Consider the following 23305-nt stretch of genomic DNA (forward strand, 5'->3'; position numbering starts at 1 on the left):
ATGCCTGATATGCTTAACTTATGCTGATAAAGGAGTTAAATATTTAAGTGAGGGACTTCAAATGCTGCTTCGGCTCCTACCAAGAATATTTTCACTGTTCCTTCTCATGAATAATTCCAGTGGAGCAGAGACTATCCCCTCTTGGACTAGTTCAATTTTGTACTTCTTTTGATGCAGTCAAAAAAGGGAACTAGAGATATGTCTTTCCTTCAAATTTAGAGCAAAGTAACCTCCTCGGAGGTTGGAGCAAGTGGCTCAAGAAGGTGAGGCCCATACTTTGCAAAGGCAGCAGAGGTTCCTAACAAGTGCAGAGATACCAGTAGTAACTCATAAATATTCCAAAGGTGGTGGAAAGTACAGTTAATTATTCCCCTTCATGCCACTCTGCCTTCTTCAATGTACTAGCCCATCACAGGATTACTGACTTTCTAGAAATATTCGCTGACTTTGCAAGGACGTTCCTTTCAATAAATGGCATATAGTTTGCTAAGGGTCCCTGGAATCTCAATGTCCTCAAAGGATTTTTTCATCTGAATCCAACTCATGAGAAGGTTTTTTTCCTTACTCAATTTTCAGCATAAGGGAATAGGGAGAGCCTGCTTTACTTTTTCTTTTTAAAATTTTCTCTCTCTTTTTTTTTTAATAAACTGAAAACCTTTGCTAAAGAGTCTGAAATTTGGGGAAAAATCCAGCTCATCTGTCAGATATTTCTAGAGTTATGTAAAATGGAATGAGATTTGTAAAGCTTAGAACAGGAAAGGGAAAATAGGCTAATGTGTCATGTGTTCTATGAGATGAAAACTATATGATAATCAGAAAAACAGCCCCAAATTTAGTTGGCCTGATTCAGAGCTCACATTTTTTTTATCAACTCATGCATAAACCAGTAACATTTACTTTCCTTTCTTAGAATAATGGCATGGCTACATTTGGGGTACATCACAATCACTACAGATTATAGCCACATTTCAAAGAAATTATAAAACAGAATCCTTAAAAAAAATAACTAATCCGGACACTTACGTTTTACTTGCTCTGTTTTGCTTCCTTCTAGGAAAAGAAAAAACAGCAACAAGGAAAAGCTATACTTCATGCCTCCCATCTTCCACTTTTTTCTCATTTTGGCCACTATAAAAAGCAACTCAAAACCTTGAGGACCTGGTGTACACAAGCTGTTGTGAAAAAAAAAGCAAAAAAAAAAAAGAGTTAAAACATATCCTCTGGAACAGATTGATATCACTGATTCTTAGACTTCCAACTTGCTAGGAAAAAAAAAGCTGGAGAGTTTACATAAGTGCAAGCGTTGTTTTCCCATATAAGAAAAAGAACTTGTCTCTCCTGTTGCAAAGATTGTAGGAGAAAATTCAAGTGAATGACCATGTATGTATTCCTACCCAAACTCTAAGCCTAAATCCTCACAGGCAAGTCATAGGAAAATAAAAATAAATTTTGAAACCCTTCTTCCTAACGGAATTGAAGTTGATTTTTCAAGAGATTTTCTTTGGGAGAAAAGGGAAACTGGGGTTTTCAAAACTGCTATTTTGGCAAAAAGTTAAAAGAAATAGGCATGAGACCCAAGCAATTTCTGAAATGAAAGTGAACTAATCTTAGCTTCAAGACTGCCGTTATTATGAATCCTTTGGGGATGAGGACAGGATTGATCAATGTCTCCCCTGTGTCTTTCATGAAATCTGTAAGGATCTTCACTTTGGCTCTTTATGTTGGAAAAGGTATATGTAATTAGCAAATGGATGCAATAAAACACCTGAAAACAATTTTATTGCTTAGAATGGTTCAGACACATATTCTTCCCCCATGAAGTCTATTGTGAAATGGAAACTTAAAATGGGCCATTTCGAAGAAATTTAGGCAAATTTAAATAGTAATTTGTACATACTGCACCAACATGCAAAAGATCACAGAGTAGGAATTATATTCTATCTTCAAACAATTATAATTCTTTAAAAACATGGACTTGTATTTCCAGTCTAAGGGGTAGAAATTTTAAGCTTGAGCCTCAGAACACAGGAAGTTTGCTATAGCTTACATCCCATCACAAGCCATTTCCATAGAGTTTTTAAAACTCTTCCAATAGATGATTTGAAAATATTTAATTATCCTAGAAACATCCCATTCAGTGTGAAGTTAAGCCTGAATAGGAACTGAATTACTGATTTTTCATAAGGCCCAAATTACGTATTGAGCATAAAGAGCTCAAAGGAATGCAAGATTATTATTCTGGAGAAATGAAATGTCTTTGGCCTCTGAAGTGGTTGCCACAGTTCTACTTTATGCTGTAAAGTTATTTCAATAATTAAAAATACATTGCTTCAAATTATGAATGTATAATGGGAAAAGAATTGATGATGGAGAGTAATATGTGCCATCAGGCAGGATCTGCAATATCCCTCTGCCTCTTCTACCTCTTCCTTACTCCTTAAACAAGTACTCTTTTCTCCTAGGACACATTTCTAACCTTCCAAAGCCCTGGAATCTAACTTATTAGTTAGTCCCTTCTGAGAATTTTTGGTCCCCTGAGAGCTACCCGTTTCCCTTGAAGCAAATCATTTCCATTAACAGTTTTAACAGAGCTTACCACCCCAGTGAGGTTCTTCCTAAGCCTCCTTTTATAAATTTATCATTCATGCCTCCACATAGAAAGTTTTTTAACCACTGAAATACAGTTTATCATAATCACATATGGATATCAGAAGGGAATTTCTGAAACCAGTTTTTGGGCCTCCCCAAGTAAGGACCAACAGGGTTGTTTTTCTTGTACAATGGTTGGGCAACTCGGTGAACAGTAGCATTGCTTCATAACTCAAGTTGGCCAGAAAATGGCTCTTAGAGTTTATTTTTTGCTTTTCTTGGGCCCCAACTAATACTATGAGCAAATAGAAAAGTTGGTGACTAGAGAGCAATGAATCTCTTTTGGCATTCCTGTCATCTGTGTGGCCTCCCAGGCTGCAATGCAGAACATCAGAAAATGAATCACTTTAAAATATTCACTTTTGATTTGCAAGATCCTGAAGTCCTGTCTTTGTATTCCAGACAGAACTATAAACGGAGAAGAGTTCCCTCCCCAAGTCTCCCCACTATTCAATTTTCTCTTTATCCCTTTAACTTTTTTCTTTGCGAGAGGGGACAATCAAGATATCTGTTGGGAATGCAGTAGTAAATACAAGCAAGCATCGTTCAGCAAACATGCTGACTCTTATTCTTGCAAAGAGCCAAACTGTCCTTAATTTTTCAAATTATACTTTGACCCAGTTAACTGGAGTTATTTCTGTATTAACTCTCTGTCTGCTTCCCACAGGCTGTTGTGCCATTGAACTTGCTTAGAAATACAGCCATTGACATGTTTGGGGGGGCATACAGGACCCAACAAGAAAGCAAAAAGAAAACAAAACCCTGCAACTAGCACTGGCGGAGGGTGGAGGTGGGGGTGAGGAGACTGGACTTTATAAGAGAATAAGAAACATGTCAAATGCAAAAGGAAAGGTATCAATTATGGTTCCTCCATAGCAAAAACATTGTTCATGTACATCAAGCAGAGAGACCAACTTCTCCTTGCCCAGCTATAACTGCAAGGCAATCTAGCCTATCAAGTATCAGGAGTCCACAATCAGAACAGGTCTTCTGGGTAGAAAAGAGCCAAATAGACATCCCCAAAGGAAGGCTAAGGGGTAAATACATGTCAACCAGTTCTTCATGCCCCACAGTGTTCCTTTAATCCTCTGGAGAGGCTTGACTGACTTTGTAATCTCATAGTCACTATCATCTGTGGGACAGCCCCCAGGGTAGAATTCTCTTTGTGCCAAACATTTAGAAGATACTAGAATCTCAGACCCTTGTCCATCGGCTGAAATCCTTTCCCCTCTTACCCCTAAATAAGAAAAGCTCAGTTAACTGGTGGTGGATACCACTGAAAAATGGTCTGTGATGCCAGGCAATGCCTTTATGGCTGCTTATGATTGGAAAACAATGCCTTGCATTTAGCTTGCAAAACACCATCCTATCTATCATTGCATTTTATTCCACACAACAACTGCATCTTCAAAATGGGCACCCTAGGTCCTGAGAACCCAAGTGACTTACCCTTCTCAAACAGTTAGTGGCAGAAGTGGGAGGGACTAGAAGGCAGGATTTCCAGGTCCTATGCTTCAGCAACACGTTTTTCCTGAGCCCAGAGTCTCAACCTCCAATCCCATTGGTCTGGGCTGGAAAATGAGGGAGATGTCCAGAGGCTAGGGAACCCTCTGGCCTGTCCACCCTGTTTCATTAACTTTAGCACGTATTAATCACCCACCGGTCTGGGGCACTTCAACAATAGAGAAAACAGTTTCAGAACACACTCTGTAAGTTGATTGCAAAGTCCATCGGCTAGCTCTGTGGGGAGTACCCAAGAGACCTTCCAAAGCTACAGAGTATGGAGAACTGCAGGCCAAACAGGAGCGTTGAGTGGTGAATTCGAATCCTAGGTCCCGAACCTGCCTCGGTCCCGCGCCCTGGGCTGCATCTTTACCTCAGCCGCTGGCATCTGTATCTATACCACTTGGGGAAGCAGGTCAGGAGAATCCTGGGCTCTGGTCAACAGTAGACACCTCACCTGTGCAAAGGCTGGAAAGACAAGTGGGGGAAGCGGACGCAGGGGACTGCTCACTGACCTGGGCACTGGCCTCCTCCGTCTGCCACGCGTGCACGCGCTCCAAGCTCCCCGGGGCTCTCCTCCGAGGTCTGGGGTTCGCAGGTTGTGGAGAGAGCTAGAGTGCGTGCGAGGGGGGAGGGGGACTCAAAAGTGGGTGGGAGGAAACAAATCACCGCCCTCAAACCACGAGTGAGGAGCGGCTCGCTGGGTTCACGGGGACAGAGCCAAGGCGCGGGCACCGCGGCCCGGGGCCACCTGCCCACCCGCCAGCTTGTTCCCCACTTGGCCTGAAAGGCCGGCAGCTGGGCGCTGGCGGGAAGTTCTGCAGCACGCAGCGGCAGCAAGCCTGCACCCCCTCTCCGCTCCAGCCACAATGGCTTTATTCCTGCTCTTGGGACCCAAAAGTTAAGAAATCAGGAGAAACAGTGAGGCTTAGCCAGCGACTTTCCCATCACGCAGCGCCCCTACTGGACCCCCCCCCCCCCTCCTTTGGCGAGGCGAGCGTTGGGGTCTTAAAGGGACCGCACATCTCCTCTGGCCCCTCCTCCCCTTCTGCACTGGCTGTACCTAGCAGCTCCCCAACACTTGTGCCCTCCCTAAAGATCTCAGATACCTTCTGAGGGATTGCAGGCTTCCAGGTACAATGGCATTTCCTTTTTTTTCCTTTTTTTTTTTTTTTTTTGTATAGTCTTTTTTTTTTTTTAAGATACATAGATGACGAAAAAAATGTTACATTAAAAATATAAGAGGTTTCCCATATACCCCCCACCCCCTTCACCCTGGGTGCACCTGAACTGGTGCGGGAGGAGCAGAATGAGCTGGTCTACCAAATTACACCCTAGCCCGTTGTTTTCCTTAAAGGCGCGATGATGGGGCAAGGGGGGGGGGGCGCGGTGCGGAATTTAGAAATCTGCTTTCTCCTACAAAAACGGCTCACAAACACCAAAGAAAGGGCTTCTACTAACTGTTTTGAAGAATACCATAGTTACTGTTCTAGCAGTCCCTGCGATTCTGAAGAGATGCCAAGAGCCCAACCTTGAAATAACAACAGTGCCTTGGTGAGCCTGAGACAGACTACTCCAAAAGTGTCTTAAGTCAATGAGAAATAGTTTCAAAGAATTACTGGAATCCTCTCAGGCCCCAGAAAGTTCTGCCTTAACAGAGAGTACCCATTTATATTTTAAACCCCTAAACTTGGAGGAGAGCTGCAAGGCTTTGTTTTTACATAGAACTGGATAGTATCAATATTCTTAACATATGCATGGCACTTTATGGATTACAGAGTACTTTCGTATAAATCGTTATTACGCTTTTTATTCCTACCGCAAACTGTGAACTATCTCTTACCTGGTTCGGAGTTGTAGGACCTTCTGGACCATTCTGTTCTCTCCATTTCACAGATGAGGAAACTGGGGTGGGGGCAGGTGATATCCCTCAGGTCGCACATCTAGTGAATGACATATTTGAGATTTCAATTCAGTCTTCCTAACTTTCAACCCACTACTCACTGATGTTATCTCCAGTTTATAGATGAGGAAAATGATGCTCAGGGAAATTGTGGCTTGCCAAAAAATCATGTGTCAGAAACAGAGTAAAAAGAAATATTAAAGCAAGAATGAGCGTCCCTTGAAGTTGCCTCTTTTTTCTTTCTTCAGAGGTGTTCATATCATCCAACTAGCCCCTGCATTGCTGGAGATGTTTATTTCACTGCTAACAAAGGAAAGGGGGCCCTTTCTGAAATATTGCCTTCAGGGCCCAAAACGTCTAGCTCCATCCTGCTGCTTGGGTAGCCATACATTGCCACATGCATTCAATTTGTGCTGTAGTATATTAGTTTGAACTTGCTAATTTGTTGCCTTCTAACTGCTCTCATACCATTTAATGTGCTGGTGTTTACTCTCACTAGACCCTGAGTTTTTCAAGGGCAAGAACTGGTTGTTCAATTTCCTTTGTATCTGCATTCCCTCATCCCCTCCCCATCATCACTCCCAACATACTTAGGAAATATTCAGGAAAATAATTTTCATGGAACAGCCTGGGACAAACATGCATCCCAGCATTTAAAATAAGTGACTCACTGGGATTTAAAAGCTCAGCTATTTAGCTACAACCTCTTGCTTTCTTTGTTTGATGTAGTATTCCAGTTCCTGCATAATAAACTATGCCCAAATCTAGTGGTTGTAGTGGATTGAACTGTGGTCCCCGAAAGATATGGCCACCTGGAACCCCAAAATGTGACCCCTATTTAGAATAAGAATCTTCACAAATGTATTTAAGGTCAGGATCTGGAGATGAGATCATCTTAGATTAGGGTAGGCTATAAATCCAATGATGAGTGTCCTTGTAAGATACAGAAAGGACAGAGACACAGGGGAGAAGTCTATGTGAAGACAGAGGTAGAGGCTGGAGTCATGCTTCCACAAGCTAAGAAATGCCAGGAACCCCCAGAAGTTGGGAAGAGGCAAGGAAGAATTCTCCTCTAGGGCTTTTGGAGGGAGCGTGGCCATGATAAAACCTTTTTAAAGGACTTCTGACCTACCAAACTGTCAGAGAGTATATTTCGATTATTTTAAGCCAATGCATTTGTAACAATTTTTTACGGCAGCTCTAGGAAAACAATACAGTGGCTTAAAACAATGTATTATTATCAAATAGTTATCTTGAACTGGGTGGTTCTTGCTTAGGTCTCATATTGTTGAAGGCAACAGTGTAAAGGAGCTGTTGGAATTCTTCCTTATTAGTTCCTGTCTTGATTTCTAAATTGGAAAGTACACATTGGATGGTCCTAACCTATAATTCCTACCAAGTCTTATACAAACTAAACTCATGATTATCTCCATGCTCTGTTTTCTCTATTTTTAAGTGGCGATGAGAGCATAAATAATCTCATATTCATTTTTTAAAACTTTTTTATTTTGAGATAATTTTCAATTCACATGCAAAAGTAAAAAATAATACAAAAGGATCTCAAATCTCCTTCATCCTGTCTCCTCCAATGGTAACATCTTGCATAACTATATACACTATCACAACCACAAAATTGATATTGATACAATCCATCCACCTTTTTCCAATATCACCAGTTTTACATGCTCTTATTTGTGTGTGTGTTTGTGCATGAAGTTCTATGCAATTTTATCACATGTAATTTCATGTGACTACCACCACAATCAAAATATAGAACAGTGCCAATACCACAAACATCCTCTGTGTTACCCTTTTATAGTCACACTCACCTCTATTCCTCTAGCTCTCCCAAGTCCCTGACAACCACTAATTTGTTCTTCATCTCTATAATATTAACAGTTTAAGAATGTTACATGGAATCATACAGTATGTAGCCTTTAGAGATGGGTTTTTCTCACTCAACGTAATTATCTGGAGATCCATTTTAAGTTGTTGCAAACAAATTGACAATTTATCTAAGCATTCATCCACTGAAGAACAACCAGGTCGATTCCACTTTTGGCTATTATGAATAAAACTTCTATGAACATTTGTCTACAGGTTTATGCAAAACATAAGTTTTCTTTTCTCTGATGAATGCAGGGCAGTGCAATTGCTGGGTTGTATGAGAAGCACATATGTAGTTTGTAAGGAACTGCCAAACTCTTTTCCAGTTGGCTGCTCCATTTTACGTGATCACCAACAATCTATGAGAGATCCAGTTTCTCTGCATGCTTGCCGGCATTTGGTATTTCCACTACTTTTTATTTTAGCCATTCTTGTAGGTTTTTTAGTGATAGCTTATTGTGGTTTTAACTTGCCTTTTCCCAAGGTCTATGATGTCGACTATCTTTTCATACATATTTGCTATTTGTGTATCCTAGGAGCTCCAGTGAAATATCTCTTCATCTCTTTTGCCCATTTTCTAATCGTATTGTTTGTTTTCTTACAGTTGAGTCTTGAGAGTCCTATATATATTCTAGATACTAGCATTTTATCAGCAACATGGTTTGCAAATATATTTCCCAGTCTGTAACTTGTCTTTTTATCCTCCTCACAGAGTCTTTCACAAAACAAAAGTTTTTAATTTTGATGAAGTCCAATTTATCTATTTTCCCTTTATATAGATCATGCTTTTGGTATCAAGTCTAAGTACTCTGCCTAGTCTTAGATTCTGAACATGCTACTATATATTTTCTAAAAGTTTTATAGTTTTAAGTTTTATATTTAGACCTACAATCCATTTTGTGCTAATTTTTATATAAGGTGTGAGGTTTAGTTTGAAGTTCACTGTTTTGATTATGGATATTGAATTGATCCAGCATCATTTATTGAAAATGCTATCCTTCCTCCTGTGAATTGTATTTGCACTTTTGTTGCAAATACATGTGTGTCTATTTCTGAGTGCTTTACCCTGTTCCATTGATGATGTGTCTATCTCACCACCAATACAATTCTGTCTTGATTATTGTAGCCATATAGTAGGCCTTAATATCAGGTAGAGTATTTCCTCCCAATTTATTGTTCTTTTTCAAGATTGTTTTGGCTATTCTAGTTTCTGTACGTTTCTGCATAAATATTCAGATAATCTTGTCTATGTCTACAAAATATCTTGCTGAGATTTGGATAGGAATTACATTAAACCTGTAGGTCAATTGAGAAAGACTTGACATCTTTACCGTATTGAGTCTTATAGTCAATGAATGCAGTATATCCATTTATTTGTTTATCCTTTGATTTGTTTCATCAGTGATTTGTAGTTTTCAATATATAGATCCTGTGCATATTTTTTTAAATTTATATCTACATATTTCATTTTCTTTGAACCAATTGTGAATAGTATTATGTTTTTAATTACAGTTTTCACATGTTCATTTTTAGTATATACGCGTGCAATTTTATTTGTGTGTTGGTCTTATATCCTACCCTATTGCTGAATGTGTATTTATTTTAAAAATTAATGTGAAAATAAAGTGTTACAGAAGGATTAATACTGAACAATGCTCTACTGAAACAAATTTTAGCCCTTTAAGTGCTTCTTTTCCTATTCAAATCTGGAAAAATCAAATTATTTGATTAGCTATCCAAAAAATGACAGAGAACAAAGATTGTTGAGTAATCTATTTCAGTATAGGTTTCTCTCTTTATACAGAAAATCATACCAAATTAGAATTTGTATTAATCAGATATTTGATTCGATATGTAGAAGTTGGTAAACCACTCTATAGAGATTTTTTTGGATATTAAGATGCACTTTAACATAAACTACATTATTACTTATGTGTATTCTTGTTTGTATGGTGTAATGGTTAGGCTAATGTGTCAACTTGGCCAGGTAATGGGGCCCAGTTGTTTGGTCAAGCAAACACTGGCCTAATTGTTTTACTATGAGGACATTTCATTTCATAGACTTAAATCATCAGTAAGTTGATTGCATCTATGACTGATTACATCTACAATCAACTGAGGAGATTGCCACCAGCAACGAGTGATTCTCATCCAATTAGTTGAAGGCCTTAAAAGGAGAAATCATTTCAGCATTCAGAGAAAGAATTCCCATCTCTACTTCAGACAGACATCATTTCCTGGGGAACTCATCCAGGACCTTCATCGGAGTCTCTGGCTTGCAGCCTGCCCTACAAAATTTGAACTTGTGCATCGCCATGGTTGTATGAGGCAATTTTATAAAATCTCAAACTATTTACAGATATCACCTGTTAACCTGGTACTGGGAATGATTGCTGAGAAACAGAATCTTAAAAATGAAATTTCAAAATTGATTCTGGGATTTTTGCAATTAGCTCTCAATTCTGAGTAGATTCAAGGACACTGATGATTCTGTTTCCAGTAGTGAAGAGGCATGACAGTCCATGGCATGAGTTGGTAATAGAGATATGCAAAGTATCACCAGTGGATATGACTACTTCCATGCTTATAAGAGGCAAAGCTCTGGGTGACAGTGTTTTTAACACCTTGGAGTTTTGTGGAGTTAATAGGTACAATGATGTTAGCTGCCTGTGCCTAAAATGTTAGCTAAAATTATAAAAGAAAGGGGTGAGATGAAGGCTTCAAATTTGCAACTTAAATGCCAAATGAGTGATGTGACAGTTTCTATGTGTACTCTGAAAAAAGTCTTGTTTTGTGCAGCCACAGACTTGAGATCTTGAAAACCAGACTCAGAGTCTCATTGTGCAAGTAGCAGAGTTACAAGGAAAATGAAAATCTCAACATTGTAGGATATCTGCCATTAAAATGAGGGCATTGATTGGAAGGGAGTGGAATCCTGGTATGTGTTGATAAAGATGGCAGTGGGAACATTGAAACCTTAAATTCTGCTGAGATTTTGTCACATACATCTGTAGTGGTCTGCCTTGAAAAATTCAACCTGGCCTGCTTCCTGCTGTGAGGAGATGGCTAACCAAAGTGAAGCCTGCACCACCTAACCTCAAGCTTGCCCCAAGGAGTTTGGACTTCCTCTTCACCCTGAGGAGAGGGCCATACAATCTCAAGCCTGCATCATCCCACTTCCAGCCTGCGCGAAAGAGTCCTGACCTCCTTCCTGCCCTGAGGAGACGTTCACCCAACTTCCACCCTCCCTGAGAAGTCTGCTATTCAACCCCCACCTGAAGAGATTAATCTTGTCCCATTAGATGAAACTGCAACAGAATGTTCTGAGGTAATTGGCTTGCAAGATACTCCTAATGCTTCTCCTTGCCCACCCTCACCATCCCTCTTTTCTTGAAGAACTGTAACTAGACAAAATTCACAACAAGACCCCAAAGGTGAATTACAAAGTGCTACCCATAAGGAAGTACACTATACTACAAAAGAACTGCAAGTTTTCCAATTTATATGGACCAAAATATCAGTGGAATATATGTGGAAAAGTATATTAAGGGTATGGGATAATGGTTGAAGGAATATAAAGTTGGATCAAGCTGAATTTATTCATATGGGCCCACTAAGCAGACAGTCTGTATTCAGTGCTGTAGCTCAAAGGGTTAGAAAAGGCTCTAATAGTTTGTTCAGGTGGCTGGGTGAAACACGAGTCAAAAGATGGTTGACACTGCCTGAGTTCAAGATGCCAGAATTACCCTGATACACAGTGGATTAGAGGAACCAAAGGCTTAGAGAGACTGGAATGTTAGAATGGATTTACCATCTAATACCTGCCCACCCACCCCAGGAATTTCCAGTGGACACAGCTTTCACCAGGACTGTGAGGAATAAATTTGAGACTAACTCCAAATTCCCTGAAGAGCTCTGTGGTTGCTCTTCTCTGTAGGTCAGAAATTATTGTGGGAACTGCTGTAATGTAACTAGGATCCTTAAACACTATGGGGAAGATCAGATACCGGACTGGCAGAAGCCAAGTGGCAACACTTAATCGCCAAAACAAGGAGGGTGTGGCTACTACAATGAACGACAGTGTCAAAGCAGCAATCAAAATAGACTGAGTCCCACACAACTACGGCCTTGGGTAATAGACAATGGGGCATCGAGAAGTAAAATAGATGGGCAGATCTCCTTGATCTGTATAAACAGAAGAGTTCTAGGTCAAGTGAACAAAACCTAACTTGAATTACAAAAACAGAGTCATGAGCCCTTAATCAACTCCCAGAACTGAGACAGTTTACAAACTAGAGCTGCTTGAATGAGCAGCAGGCTGGGTCCCCTTGTGGACAGATCTAGTTACACTGCCAAATTTTATACTTTTAATTTTCTTCCCAGCTTTTCCCAAAGAGATCTATGGACTTTTACCAGGGAAACTGTGCACTGGGGAAAAAGAAATGATCACATAATTGGGGGATTATTAGATACTGAATTAGAAGGGGCATAAATTCCAGGAGACCCAAAATGTCACTATACTCCACGAGTCAGAGTAGGGGTTTATAGTGGTCAGGTGATCAATGGAGTTTTAGCTCAGTTCCATCTCAGAGTCAGTCCAGTGGGTCCCCAGACACATTCTGTGGTTATTTCCCCAGTTCCAGAATGCATAATTGGAATAGATATGCTCAGCAACTGGCAGAATCCTGACATTTATTACATTACTTGTGGAGTGAGGGCTATTATGATAGGAAAGGCCAAGCGGAAGCCACTGGAACTGGCCCCTACCTAGCTAAATAGCAAGTCAAAATCAATACTGGATTCCTGGCGGGTTTGCAGAGATCACTGCCACCATCAGGGATTTGAAGAATGCAGGGGTGGTGAGTCCCACCACATCCCCATTCAACTCCTATATTTGCCCAAATAGATTTTGGAAGATGACGGTGGATTTTCATAAATTTAACCAGGTGATAACTCTTATTGCAGCTATTCTTCCAGAATTGGACTCATTGCTTGATGAAATCAACACATCTCCTGGTGCCTGGTATGCAGTATTATTTATGTATTTATTTTAAATTGTCTTTTTTTTTAAAGATACACAGACACAAAAAAAGTTACATTAAAAAATGTAATAGGTTCCCATATACCCCACACCCCACCACATCACTGCTTCTCCCACATCAACAATCTCTTTCATCATTGTACCATATTCATTGCATTTGGCGAATGCATTTTGGAGCACTGCTGCACCACATGGATTATAGTTTATAATGTAGTTTACACTCTCACCCAGTCCATTCAGTGGGTTATGGCAGGATATATAATATCCAGCATCTGACCCTGCAATATCATTTAGGAAACTCCAAGTCCAGAAAATGCCCCCACATCACATCTCTTCTTCCTTCTCCCTGTCCTCAGCAACTACCATGGTCACTGTCTCCACATCAACGATACAATTTCGTCCATTGCTCAAGTCACAATAGTCCTATAGTAGAATACCAGTAAGTCCACTCTAATCCATATTTTGTTCCTCCATCCTGTGGACCCAGGGATTTTGATGTTACCTCCACCTCTAAATTGAGGGGGACTTAGATCCCACATAGCTGATGGATGTGATTCTCCTGCTTGTAGTTGTAGGAACTCACACTTCCCTGGTGTAGTTGTTGACCATCATCACCTCCCTGTTAGCTGATCTGGGTAACTCTGATGAACTGGAGAGTAGGATTTGCAACTCTGCTGAGGCTCAGGACCCAGGTGGTACATAGCCAGTCCAGAGATTCAAGTCTCCCAAGTATACACCAACCCCAGCACCAACCACAGTTTCAGTAAAAGTGACAGAATAGGCATGTGTAGAAAGGTGATATCTGAGTCCAACTCCATCACGCTCAGGAGCACAAATTCCAAAGTATGGCCCACTGACAAGGCACTGATCTCCAGAGCCATCTGCCATGAACATAGAACCTGTGTGTCTCCATAGCCCTCAGTAGCACTGGTACCTGGGTTTGTACCCACTTTGGCTGTCTATGGGATTCTGTTGAGGTGTGCATAAGCACAACCCCTCTGATGACCTCCCAACACATTATGAAGTCTCTTAGCCATATAAAATCATTTGTCTTTACCATTTCTCCCTTTTATTCAAGGTCTTTTTCTAGTTGCATCACCAGCTGGTGATTGGTAGTATTCCCTCAGCGCCAAGGAGGCTCATCTGAAGCATTCATGTCCCACACTGGGGGAGAAGGTAATGCATTGATTTACATGCTGAGTTTGGCTTAGAGAGTGGCCATATTTGAGCAACATGGAAGCTCTCAGGAAGTAACTCTTAGGCACCCTGCAACTCTAGGCCTAGTTGAAATTTCAGGCACACAGGCTCATAAGCATAGTCATCAGATTCAAAGTCTCGTCATTGGACCATCTTTCTTTACTCCTCTTTGCCCTTGCACTTGGGGGATTGTTGCTATTGCATTGGGGAATGTGACAGATGTTCCCAGGCTTTGTAACTCTAACTACCATGAAAATACCCAATGAATATCTGAACATTTTCATATACCCTATATACATGCCCTGGAGAACTCCCTCACAACCATGTATCCTGCTTCAATAATACCCTATACCAGTGTTCCTCCCCTGCATAGTTGAACCCTTCTGTGGTTCAAAACTTCTTCAAAAATGAAGCCTAATATGTTGCCAGATTCAATGAACAGAAAAATGAAATAAAATGATAGGTTTAAAGATTAGGAATAGAATACATACTAATTTAGAAAAATTAAAATAAAGTAAAAAATAAATTAGGGTATTAAAAAATGAAAAATATCATAAAACTTTGTTTTCGATATTTTGCCTTTCATTGCTGTAATAGGTGTTGCCCTGTATGTAATGACAAGGCAATTTCTTTCTTTCCTTCCTCAGTGTCTACATCCATTTTTAAAAATTTTTTAAAAGATTTATTTATTTCTCTCCACCCCCCCATCTCATTGTCTGCTCTCTGTGCCCATTTGCTGTGTGTTCTTCTGTGTCCACTTGCATTCTTGTCAGCAGCACCAGGAATCTGTGTCTGTTTGTGTCATCTTTCTACGTAAGCTCTCTGTGTGTTCAGTGCCACTCCTGGTAAGGTTGTGCTTTTTTCATGGTGGGCAGCTCTCCTTATGGGGCACACTCCTTGCACGTGGGGCTCCCCTGCATGGAATGGAACTCCTTGCATTAATGAGCATTACACATAGGCCAGTTTACCACACAGGCCAGAAGGCTCTGGGTTTGCACCTTGGACCTCCCATATGGTAGGCAGACACTCTATTGGTGGAGCCAAATCTGATTCCCTTTTTTTTTAATTTTTAATTTTGTTTCCAAAATAGTTTTAGATCACAGTAAATCCACATATACAATATAGGGGATTCCCACATATCCAACATCAAACCCTTTTCCCACTTCCTCAGCAATGATCTTTTTACATGCTCATGTTTTATTTGCTGCAGCTGTTGTATAGATATTGAAACATAGCTACCAAACATGGTTCCATTTTAGTTTACATTATGGTTTATATTTTAGACTGTACATTTTCTAAATTTTTAGTTATGTTATGGTTTACATTATAGTTTACTTTTTAGACTATACACTTTTATAAATTTTTGGTGAAATTTAACATGTCCTATATTCATCATTGCATGAACTTGTGAAACAATTCCATTGCCCCCAGTTACCCCTGCTTCCATCTATTCTACTCCTTTTTCCCCCTCCCCTCAGGGCCCACAGTGACAATCAAGCTTCACTACTTGAAGGACCAGATTCACAGATATTTGCAACAATGCTGAGGGCTTGACACACTAGACTGTCCTCCCATATAAGGAGGCACCATTTCTCTCGAGAGACCCCGTTTCCTGTGTTTCAGAACATCAGGCCTCCGCAGGATGGGGGTACATCTTCTTATTCATTAGATGGGTCTCCACCCAATGATATAACACACTATGACAAAATGAGCACTCACACACTCTGTAGAAACCTGCCCCTCTGCCATATGCACTTTAAACAGGTAACCTTTCCTTAATATATTTTCTAAGGAGTTTTCTCAACATTATAGTTTCAACCACATATCCAACAATCTTCCATGTTCATCTGCTTCCCTCAACCATCCCCTCAATTCCTTGGGCCATCTGACCCATCCTGCTAACACTAGCCCCCTCAAGCCTGCAAAACCCCACCCAATATTATCCCTATGCCCCACAGTATCCCTTCTCTTTACAACTATTTACCACAATTTTATCAAAGATTTCACCCATGTGGGCATTAGCTCACTACCTTCCTTTCCCCCACAATATCCTGTAAGCTTATCATTCAGTCTCTAGATCTCTGAGACAGCTTGATTTGCTTATTTCATATCAGAGAGTTCATGTAGTATTTTTCCTTCAATACTTGGCTAGCTTCACTCAACATAAGGTCCTCAAGATTCATCAATGTTATCCCATGTGTTTGTACTGTATTCCTCTTATAGCTGAGTAGTATTCCATTGTATCTATGTACCACATTTTGTTTATCCATTTATCTGTTGATGGGCATTTGTGTTGATTCCAACTTTTGGCAATAGTGAATAATGCTGCTATGAACATTGGTGTACATATATCGATTTGTGTCCTTGTTTTCAGTTCTTCTGGGTATATACCCAGCAGTAAAATTTCTGGGTCACATGGCAACAAATCTATAGATGATGTTTTGAGGAAATGCCAAACTGTCCTCCAAAATGTCTGGATCCTTCTACATTCTCACCAGCAGTGCATGAGGTTTCCCATTCCTCCATACCCTCTCTAACATTTGTAGTCTTCTGTTTTTTTTAATAGCCCCTAGTCTAATGGGTATACAATGGCATTTAATTGTAGTTTGATTTCCATTTCCCTAATAGCTAGTGATTTGGAATGTGCTTTTAAGCCATTTAAATTTCTTCTTTGGAGAAGCAATGTTCAAATTTCTTGCTCATTTTTTAATTGGGTTGTTTGTCTTTTTATTTTTGAGATATAGGATTTCATTACATAGGCAAGATATTAGTCTCCTATCAGATATATGGTTACCAAATATTTTCTCCCATTGGGTAGGGTGTCTTTTCACTTTCTTGACAAATTCCTTTGAGGTGCAAAAGACTTTAATTTTGAGGAGATCCTAAAAGCGTCTATTTGTACTTTTGCTGCTCATGCTTTGGGGGTGAATTTCTTAAAGCCATTTCCTATTACAGGGTCCTGTAGATTCTTCCCTACATTGTTTTCCAAGATGTTTATGGTCTTGATTATTATATTTAGGTCTTTGATCCACCTTGAGTTGATTTTTGTGTAAGGTGTGAGATGATAATCCTCTTTCGTATTTTTTGCGTATGGATATCCAGTTATCTAAGATTTCTTTCATTTCCTTTAACAGTGTTGTGTAGTTTTTTGTGTACAAATATTTTACATCTTTAGTTAAATTTATTTCTAGGTATTTGTACTATTGTAAATTGTATTTATTTCTTGATTTCTTCCGCAGATTGCTCATTATTGGTGTACAGAAATGCTACTGATTTTTTTATTTGATCTTATAGCTGGCAACTGTCTGGACTCATTTATAAGTTCTAGAAGTTTTGATGTAGACTTCTCAGGGCTTTCTATGTATAGGATCATGTTGTCTGCAAACAATGAAATTTTCACTTCTTCCTTTCCAATTTGGATGCCTTTTATATCTGATTCTTGCCTCAGTGCTTGAGCAAGTACTTCTAATACAATGTTAAATAGGAGGAGAGATACTGGGCATCCTTTCTTGTTCCTGATCTTAGAGGGAAAGATTTTTCGATTTCACCTTTGTAAATGATGTTAGCTGTGAGTTTTTCATATATGCCCTTTATCATGCCTAGTAAGTTTCCTTCTATTCATGTCTTTTGCAGTGTTTTCATCAAGAAAGTGTGCTGTATTTTGTCAAATGCTTTTCTGCATCTGTAGATAAGATCGTGTGATTTTTTTTCCTTCGATCTGTTTATGTGGTGTTTTACTTTGATTAATTTTCTTATGCTGAACCATCCTTGCACACTAGGGATTAAACCCACTTGGTCATGGTATATAATTCATTCAAATGTGTTTTACTTTGATTAATTTTCTTATGCTGAACCATCCTTGCACACTAGGGATTAAACCCACTTGGTCATGGTATATAATTCATTCAATGTGTTGTTGAATACGATTAGCAAGTATTTTGTTGAGGATTTTTACATCTAGTTTCATTGGAGAGATTGGTGTGTAATTTTCCTTTCTTATCGTTTCTTTGTTTGGCTTTGGTATTAGGGTAATGTTGCATCATAGAAAGTGTTAGGCAATTTTCCTTCTATTTCTATTTTTTGGGAGTGTGTAAGCATGACTGATGTTAGTTTATTCTGGAAGGTTTGGATGAATTCACCTGTGAAGCCCTCTGACCCAGGGCTTTTCTTAGTTGGAAGGTTTTTAATGACTCATTCTATGTCTTTACTTGTGATTGGTTTGTTGAGATCATCAATTTCTTCTTTCATCAATGTAGGCTGCTTATGTGTTCCTGGGAATATGTCCATTTCCTCCAAATTATCCTTCTTGTTGGCTTATAGTTTTTCAAAGTATCCTTTTATGATAGTCTTATTTCTGTGGGATGAGTGTTGATATCCCCTTTCTCATTTCTTATTTTGTGTATTTGCATAGTCTCTCATTTTATCATTGATGTTATCAAAGAACCACCTCTTTTTTTTTATATTTTTAGTGCTTACTTATTTTCTATTTCATTTAGGCCTGCCTTGATCTTTATTACTATTTTCTTTCTTCTTATTTTAGTGTTAGTTTGTTGTATTTTTTACTAATTCCTCCAAGAGTATAGTAAAGTCTTTAATTTTATCTCTTCCTTTTTGATGTATGAGTTTATGGCTATGAATATCCCTCTCAGTACAGTTTTAGCTGCATCCCATCAGTTTTGATATGTTGTGTTGTCATTTTCTGTAGTTTCAAAGTAGTTACTGATTTCCTTATTTAAATTTAATTTTACTTTTAATTAGATTTTTTAAAAGTTATTAGGTCACACAAAATTTTAAATTAAAAATTATAAGAGGATCCCATATACCTCACCCCCCAACACACACACACCACACCTCCCACATCAACAACCTCTTTCATCATTGTGGCACATTCATTGCATTTGGTGAATACATTTTGGAGCACTGCTGCACCTTATGGATTATAGTTTACATTGTACTTTACTCTCCCTAGTACCTTCAGTGGGTTATGGCAGGATACATAATGTCTACCACTTGTCCCTGCAATATCATTTAGGACACCTCCAAGTCCCAAAAATACCCCCACAACACATCTCTTCTTCCCTCTCCCTACCCTTAGTAAATACCATGGCCACATTCTCCACATAAATACTATAATTTCTTCCTTTACTAGTCACAATATTTGTATGGTAGAATATCAGTAATTCCACTCTAATCGATACTTTATTTCTTCATCCTGTTGACCCTGGAATGTTGATGTACAGTCCACCTCTATATCAAGAGGGGACTTAGATCTCACATGGATGATGGACACAATTCTCCAGCTTGGAGTTGTAGGCACTCTTGCTTCCCTGGTGTGGTGGTTGACCATCTTCACTTCCCTGTTAGTTGACCTGGGTAAGTCCAATGAACCAGAGAGTAGGATTTGCAACTCTGCTGAGGCTCAAGGCCCAGCTGACACATGGAGAGTCCAGAGATTAAATTCTCCTGAATATATAACAACCCTAGTGCCACCCACAAATTCAGTAAAAGTGACAGAAGAGGCATGTGTAGAAAGGTCACATCTGAGTCCAACTCCATCACACTCAGAAACACAAATTTCAAAGAAAAGCCCACTGACAAAGCACTGAACTCCAGAGTCATGTGCAATGATCAGAGAACCTGTGTGTCTCCATAGCCCTCAGGAGCACCAGTACCTGGGTTTGTATCTGCTTTGGCTGTCTCTGGGGTCCTGCTGAGGTGTACATTCTGATGAACTCCTGACTCTTTTTAAAGACTCCTATCCATATAAACTCATTTGTCTTTGCCATTTCCCACTTTTATTCAAGGTCAAAAAGCAGTTTTTGACACATGCTCATACATGTGGGCTGAGGTATTCTGCTGGTCTGTGTTGACCATTTTATTCAAGATGTCTTTCTAGTTGAGCAGAAGCCTAAGGGGAAGAGTTGAACATGGGAGATTGTCAGGTGTGTGGTTGAAACAATAATGCTGAGAAAGCTCTTTAGAAAATAAAATAAGGAAAGATTGCCTGTTTAAGGTGCTTAAGGGGGTCATCTGGCACAGGGGCAGACTTCTAGGGAGTGTGTGAGTGCTAATCTTGTCATAGTGTGTTATATCATTGGGTGGAGACCCAGATAATGAGTGTGAAGTTATACCCACATCCTGGGGATGCCTGACTTTTTCAAACAGAAAGATTTGTGTCTCTCTCGAGAGTTGGTGGCTCCCAATGGATTAGGGCAGTCTAGTGTGTAAATCCTTCAGCGTTTTTGCAAGTATCTGTGAATCTGGTCCTTCAATTAGTGAAGATTGATTGCCACTGTGAGCCCTGAGAGGAGGGGAGAGAGGTATAGAATAGATGGAAGCAGGGTAACTTGGGGGCAATGGAAATGTTCCCCAAGATCATGCAATGGTGGATATAGGACATGTTAAATTACACCAAAAATGTATTAAGTCTGTAGGCTAAAATGTAAACCATAATGCAAAACATAAGGTAGCTAAAATTTTAGAAAACTGTAAAGTCTAATATATAAACCATAAGGTAAACCAAAATGGAACCATGATTGATAGCTATGTTTCAATATCTGTACATCAGCTGCAGTAAATAGAACATGAACATGTAAAAAGTTCATTGCTGGGGAAGGGGGAAAGGGTTTGATGTTGGATATGTGGGAGTTCCCTATATTGTATATGTGAATTACTATGATCAGAAACTTTTTGAAGACCAAATTAAAAATTAGAAAAAAAAAGAAATGATGTAGCCACTGAGAAACAAATGGAAGTAATTGCCTTGCCACTGATTTCGTTTGAGATTTACTCCTTGACCCACTGTTTGTCTAAGATTGTGTTGTTTAACTTCCATATCTTGTTGCCAAATGGGGTTCTATGTCCCTTGCAGATTTCCAGCTTCATTCCACTGTCGTCAGAGAAATTATTTTGTATTATTTCAATCTTTCTGAATTCATTGAGACTTTCTCTGTGGCCTGCATGTGGTCTATCTTGGACAATGATCCATGTGCCCTTGAGAAGCATGTATATCCTGCTGTATTTGGGTGTAATGTTCTGTATATGTCTATTAGGTTCAGGTTCTCTAATATATTGTTCAAAATATTTGTTTCTTTTTTGATTCTCTGCTGAGATGTTCTGTCCAGTGGTCATAGTGGTGTATTAAAGTCCCCCACTAATCAATAAAATGTGGTATATACACACAATGGAATACTACTCGTCTGTAAGAACAAACACACTACAAACACATGTGATAACATGGATGAATCTTGAGAACCTTATGTTGAGTGAAGCAACCCAGACATTAAAGGACAAATACTACATGACCTCAATGATTTGAAATAACCAAGCTGCCCTAGATAGCAAGAGACTGAACGATAGGCTTACAGGAAATCGGAGGGTGGAGGAAGGATGTGAGCCGATGTCTACAGGGGTGGAATTTAAGACGAGATGGTGGTAAGTATGAACACAAAGAAGAGATAAAAGGGGGGCAGGGGTTGCCTTTGGTTGGGGCTTTGCGGGTTTGAGGGAGGCTGGGGATGGGCGGATGGGTAACACTGCCCAAAAGTGGGGGGAGGGAGGGGTAGCATACGAACACAGGAGAGTGTCAGGTGATGGTGGAGAGTAAAATGCCGAGAAAATCATATCAAAATATAATAAAGAGGGTTACCTGTTTAGAATGCTCGGAGGGGAGGGTCTGATGCAGGACGGGCTCCTGGGGAATGTCTAAATGCTCATTCTGCCAGAGTGGGTGACACCATGGGGTAGAAACCCAAGTAGTGAGAGTGGGGGTGGACCCACATCCTGGGGAGGACTAATGCCATCAAATAGAGGGAACTATATCCCTCGAGAGAAAGGGTGGCTCCCAGGGCATTGGGGCAGTTGAGCAAGTTAGACCCTGAACACTATTCCATCTATATCTGGAAGCGGCTCCTTGGGAAACGGAGGCTGGCTGTCACTGTGGGCACCAAGGTGGAAGGGAAAATGGACGTTAAATGTGTGTAACCAAGGTAAATGGGGGGTAAGAGAGGAGTTTCGTGAGAGTACACAAGGATGGCTATAAAACATGTAATATTACAGCATAACATATAGGAGATGACAGACTGATAATGTAAACCATAATGTAAAACATAGGATAACTAAGAATGTAAAAAACTGTGTATCCTAAAGTATGCACCACAATGTAAGCAGAAATGTCACCTTGTTTGAAAGCTATTGTCTCAGACTCTGTACATTACGTTAAGTAAATATGATGTGAATAGGGTGTAAGAGTATCGCTGTGGAAGGGAAAGGTTTTGTGGTGGATGTATGGGAGTGCTGTATACTATATATATGCATTGCTGTGGTCTAGGGCTCCTGTGAAGAGAAGCTCAATAATTGGGGGGGGGGGAAAGATAGGATGTAGAATTTTTTCCAAGTCAACACGTAATTCTTTATATAACCGTTAAACCCATAGCTATATGCCATTTCCTAGTAAGGGACCCTGACATTATATTGGGCTTCAAATTTCAGGGAGTTCTGGACCACAGAGTGGTTCAACAAAGGCAATGGAGGAATACTGGTATGGTATACCATTGACAGGGGATATATGGCTGACAGGGAGCTGTACAGAACATATGTCCAGGGTGCATGGCAATGTTTGGATATACTCATAGTGGCAACAATTAAAAACCACAGCAGGGGGGGTACTGGTTTCCTGGCCAGTGGTGCTCTGTCGTGGTCCCTAGGGGAGCAGCGACAGTCTCCCAAGTGCAGCGGCGGGGACCGGGAGGGAGTGAGGGTTCAACAGTGAGCCCATGACGCTAATGACTATGCTTGGGAGCTGATAAGCCTAAAATAAGAACAAGGCCTAGAGCAGCACTGTGCCTGGGAATTTCCTCCTGTCAGCCTTCATGTTACTCAAATGTGGCCAGTCTCGAAGCCAAACTCAGCATGTAAATGCAATGCCTTCCCCCCAGCGTGGGACATGACACCCGGGGACGAGTCTCCCTGGCACCGAGGGACCACTATCAACTACCAACGGATGATGCAACTGGAAAATGACCTCATAGGGAAGGTTCAACGCGGATCAGCGGAATATCCCTGTCTACATAAAATAACATGACTTTAAAATGCTGTTTGACCTAATGTAAGGGGGAAATGGAAAG

At 40.0% G+C, this 23305-nt stretch overlaps 1 protein-coding gene across 5 annotated transcripts in view; it reads right to left on the reverse strand.

Moving 5' to 3' along the window:
- Positions 1–5204, reverse strand: part of CHRDL1 (chordin like 1) — a 186181-nt gene extending 180977 nt beyond the window's left edge. The window contains exons 1-2 of one of the 5 annotated variants that reach the window (XM_004471831.4): positions 4668–5204; positions 1024–1172 (exon numbers count right to left, since the gene is read on the reverse strand). In XM_004471831.4, the coding sequence (XP_004471888.1) occupies positions 1024–1120 (97 nt within the window). In that variant the 5' untranslated portion in view covers positions 1121–1172; positions 4668–5204. The remainder of the gene's footprint in view (positions 1–1023; positions 1173–4667) is intronic. The other 4 variants (XM_004471835.3, XM_004471836.3, XM_058292330.2 and 1 more) reach the window with 4 other exon arrangements.
- Between the last annotated feature and the right edge of the window lie 18101 nt (positions 5205–23305).

Source organism: Dasypus novemcinctus, chromosome X (assembly GCF_030445035.2).
Source record: "Dasypus novemcinctus isolate mDasNov1 chromosome X, mDasNov1.1.hap2, whole genome shotgun sequence".
In the NCBI taxonomy this organism is placed as follows: Eukaryota; Metazoa; Chordata; class Mammalia; order Cingulata; family Dasypodidae; genus Dasypus; species Dasypus novemcinctus.